The 4,599-nt window shown below is 51.3% G+C and overlaps 1 protein-coding gene across 1 annotated transcript in view; it reads left to right on the top strand.

The window, feature by feature from the left end:
* Positions 1–4,599, top strand: part of NRF1 (nuclear respiratory factor 1) — a 51,089-nt gene that overhangs the window by 11,725 nt on the left and 34,765 nt on the right. Inside the window, exons 5-6 of the mRNA XM_010018386.1 lie at positions 1,760–1,918; positions 2,583–2,780. Coding sequence (XP_010016688.1) covers positions 1,760–1,918; positions 2,583–2,780 — 357 coding nt within the window. The remainder of the gene's footprint in view (positions 1–1,759; positions 1,919–2,582; positions 2,781–4,599) is intronic.

Genomic DNA, 4,599 nt, shown 5'->3' with positions numbered 1-4,599 from the left:
GAGAAGCTGTGGCTGCCCCATCCCTGGCAGTGTTCAAGGCCAGGTTGGACACAGGGGCTTGGAGCAACCTGCTCTAGTGGAAGGTGTCCCTGCCCGGTGCAGGGGTTGGAGCTGGAGGATCTTTAAGGTCCCTTCAACCCAAACCAGTTTGTGATGCTATGACTGCTGGCCCTGCAGTGGATCATAGACAGGCTTGGCCTTGGCTGGGAAAAAGGGCGCTGAAGTAGGATTTTGTGCTTCCATTCAGGGGGTTGGTCCAGCTTCTCTGAGGTGGCTCAGCATGTCCATGGTGCAGAATTGAAACTGCTGCTGCTTCTCTGAACAGGGGTTGTTCTTCTGTGGTGTGCAGCAAACATGCTACATACGGACCCACCATCATATGGATATTTATTGCCTTTAAGGGCCCTGTTTGCAGAGACCACTGGGATAATCTGAGTCTCCTGTTCCTCTGCAGCATTTGTCTCTCAGACTGGTGTTACAGGGGGCTTCTGTATGTGCCCCTGTACTAATGTGGAAAGGCAGCTTGTACATGAGTGGATTTACAGCTTGGAGCCAATAGATACAATATCCAGACTGGAACCAGGATGTCATCCGAGCAGGATCATGGCTGGCAGGAAGGGACACTCTTATGGCAGTAGATCAGGGCTGGGTGAGAAGCCCTCACCAGTGTCTCTGCTGGCTGGTACCACATCAGGGTTGTGGCAGCAACTGATACTGGCTCTGGCGTGCTCACCCGTGACTGTACTCCAGAGCCATGAAGGAGCAGGCATCTCCAGGCTGTAAGGTGGCCTGAGGGCTCCCAGTGGCACCATCACCAGCTCAGATAACTTGCTGTTAAAGCGTGGAAGGGCTGCAGGGAGGTTTTCTTAAATGCAGTTATTCAGCTTAAATTAATGTAGTTTTTTCTGATCTATTTGGCCTTGATGATCTCAAAGGTCATCAAGTCTTTTCCAACCCAGCTGATTCTGAGTTGAACTTGAGTGCTCCTTCTCCTCCTGCTCTGTTCTGCAGCTGAACCAGCCTTTGCCTGAGGCTCCAGGCAGCCCCTGGAACAAAACCCCACACGTGTCATAAACCCCTGTGTGAGTTTCATGTTCTCTTTGATAACACTGAGGATATTACTGGCTCTTGGTGACAGCTCTGCTTGGTTTGCTTTGCAAATCTGTTTCTAAGGTATTGCCTCCTGCTGGTGAAGGCAGTCACTAGTTGACCAGTTTTTGTGGGGGCAAACTCAGGTTGAAAAGTGTCTCCACTCTAGGAAAGTTACAAATAGATGCAGAAATCAATGCAGTGTGTGTTCTGTTCTGCAGGGGTGGAGTAGTCTATGTGGGAGGTTATGTTTCAGTGCTTACTGAAGGTCCACCATCATTGCAACATCTCTGTAAGATGTCCATCAGCTCACATACGAGTTGCTGTCACTGTGGGGACATCAAGTGTGGTGGGTTTTTCTCTGTGTTGCTCTGATTTATCTTTTCCCCCTCTCTTTTAGGTTTTCTAGTTCTCTTCATGGTAGTGTTCAGGAGTTTGTGTTTGTGCCTTCTTCTTGTAATTGGCAGTGACTTCATTTCCTTCTCTGCTGAGTCTTGGGAGAAGATGGTAAAGTATTTGTCCATGTTCTTTAGGCATTCAGACCTCTTCCAGTTGATGGTTCCAACAGGATGGAAGTTAAATGTAATAACTTCTTCTATGCACCTCAAACCTACCAGAGATACGAGTTCCTAAAAACCACCTCTCAACCTTCTGCTGTGCTTTGTTCCAGGCACAGCTACGAGCTTTCATCCCTGAGATGCTGAAGTATTCCACAGGTCGTGGGAAACCAGGCTGGGGCAAGGAGAGCTGCAAGCCCATCTGGTGGCCTGAGGACATTCCATGGGCCAACGTCCGCAGCGATGTCCGCACAGACGAGCAGAAGCAGCGGGTGCGTATCCCCCACGTCTGCTGCCTTCAGACGGAGCACTGGGGCTTGCAGCCAGGGCGGGTGGGGATACTTCTCCCCTTGAGTGACAAAAGAAACCATGGCATTGGCCTTCCATAGGAACACAGACTGGTTTGGGTTGGAAAGGACTTGTGCAGGCTGACTTGTGCACCTTCCTATGGAGACAAGCTGAGAGAGCTGGGCTTGTTCAGCCTGGAGAAGAGAAGGCTCAGGGGGGACCTGATCGCTCTCTGCAACTGCCTGACAGGAGGATGGAGCCAGGAGGGGGCTGGTCTCTGCTCCCAAGGAACAAGGGATGGCACAAGAGGAAAGGGCCTCAAGCTGCCCCAGGGCAGGTTTAGCTGGAGCTGAGGAACAATTCCTTGCCCAGAGGGTGCTCAGGCATTGGAACAGGCTGCCCAGGGCAGGGCTGGAGTCACCGTCCCTGCAAGTGTTCACAGCCCGTGGAGCCGAGGCCTCATCAGTGCCAGGGGTTAGTGGTGGCCTTGGCAGGGCTGGGAGTGGTGGGACTGGATCTTAAAGGACCTTTCCAACCTGGCTGATTCTGTGATTCAGTGACAAGCTCACGGATCACAGCAGCAGCAGCCCTGCAGTGCTTCAGAAGCTTTCTGACCCTGTCCCTCCCTGTCCCTCATTCTCCTGGCAGGTATCATGGACCCAGGCGCTGCGGACGATCGTGAAGAACTGCTACAAGCAGCATGGGCGTGAGGACCTGCTCTATGCCTTTGAGGATCAGCAGACACAGCAGCAGACAACAACCACACATAGTATAGCACACCTTGTGCCATCACAGACAGTGGTACAGACCTTCAGTAACCCTGATGGCACAGTGTCCCTCATCCAGGTGAGTGAAACCCTCTGGCTTTTCCATTTCCAACCCAGCTGAGTTGGGATTGAGTTGTCTCCATCAGGGAGGTGGTTTAGAGCAAACTCCTTTTGGTAGCTTATGTTGTCCTTCAAGAATGTTGTCTTTATTTGTATGTCTCAGCCTCAGGCTTGTTAACCCACTGCTCCCACCCAAAAGAAACAGCCTCATCCTCTCTCTTCCCCACTCCTATCCCTTGTTCTCTTGTTTTGGCAGCACAAGGTTTCCTGCAGCTATTTGGGCAAGTGGTTCAGGGAGCTGACCTGAGTTTAATGAACCTGCTTATGAACAAATACAGTTCATGATGTGGCCACACAATGCCTGTGTGGGCAATGGGATGGAGTGATGGGAGAGAGGTGGTGGGACTGCCTTTCTTTAATGGTATGAAACGTAGCTTGATCTATCATTAGATATTTCTGTACCCTCTGGTCTGCATCTTACACCTCAAGTGTAATATAGATATTGTACACACCAAATATATATGTATCTTATGATTCTTATTCCTATGATTCCATGACCCTCTGTGGTAAGGATGCCTCTCAGAGAGGGGATTGAGCGTAGAGGAGGCTGCGTTCAGGCAGGAGCTCAGTGGTGCTGCTCTTCTCCCTGCATTCCCAGTGGGGGGAGGCAGGTTCTGGCAGCTCAGGACGTTAAAAACTTCCCAAGAGCTCCTTGGGGGTGTGGGATTTGAACCTCACTTTCCCCTGTGCCCCTGCTTCCAAACCACCACTGCCCTCTGGTACCTAACGGGCCCAGTGCTCTGCCCCTCCTGAGCATCACGGTTTTAGGGATGCTCAAACACTCTTCTCATCTCACAACCCTCAAGATAAACCCATGGTGTGGGGCTTTGTTTTGGGCTTGTTTGTTTTGTCAAATTAAAGCTTTTCAGCAGTTCTTGCAGCTTTCTGTTCCCCTCACCAAGGCCAGGCAGACTTGCCAAGCTGGTTCTGTTTGCTTACCTGCTAACACACGTTTTCCCTTTGACTGGTGTTCTTTTAGGTGCTGGGCACCTGAGATCCCATTGACTTTCTGACATTTATAGGTTTAATTCTCCTTAGAAACAAAGCTACACATCTCCCTGCCTTTGTCCTTTCCCAGCTGTTAAATAGGGAAAAGGTAATTTCCAAAGCCAATGGGGTATTGAGGATGAGCTAATGTTTGCCAAGTGCCTGGAAACAAGAGGCCCAGTGTATGGTAAGCAAGGAGTGTTATAATGAGGGCTGATGTGCAGGGTGTTCTGACCCAGGACTACTTGGTGGTTTAAGTGACTTCCATCCCAAAGGAAATGTGTGTTGGGTCCACCAGTGCACCATGTTCACGCTTGGGAATGGCAGCAATGTCCCACTGCTGCTCCTTGTAAGAAGGAGAATGTAAGGATTTGTCTCCTACATGAACATAGAGAACAGCACGAGGGCTGTGCAAAACTTGCTTCTGGGCCATATCCACTCTGGAAGCTGCCATAGATTAACAAGGCTCCAGTGATTCCTACACCTGGGTTGGGGCAACCCCAGGCACAGCTACAGGTTGGATGGAGAAGCACTTGGCTGTTGGGTGATGAGAAGCTCCTCATGACCCACGCGTGTGTTCTTGAGCCCAGAACTCCCCTGTGTGCTGGGCTGCACCCCCAGAGCGTGAGCAGCAGGTCGAGGGAGGGGAGTCTCCCCTTCTGCTGTGCTCTGGGGAGATCTCACTCCCTGGGTGCGGTGCAGTTCTGGGGTCCCCAGCGTCAGAAGGACATGGAGCTGTTGGAGCAAGTCCAGAGGAGGTCACGAGGATGATCAGGGGCTGGAGCAGCTCC

This window comes from Nestor notabilis, unplaced genomic scaffold (genome assembly GCF_000696875.1).
Source record: "Nestor notabilis isolate BGI_N333 unplaced genomic scaffold, ASM69687v1 scaffold22667, whole genome shotgun sequence".
NCBI lineage: Eukaryota > Metazoa > Chordata > Aves > Psittaciformes > Psittacidae > Nestor > Nestor notabilis.
The sequence above is the reverse complement of the archived record's forward strand: the minus strand, read 5'-3'. Positions and strand labels throughout refer to the sequence as shown.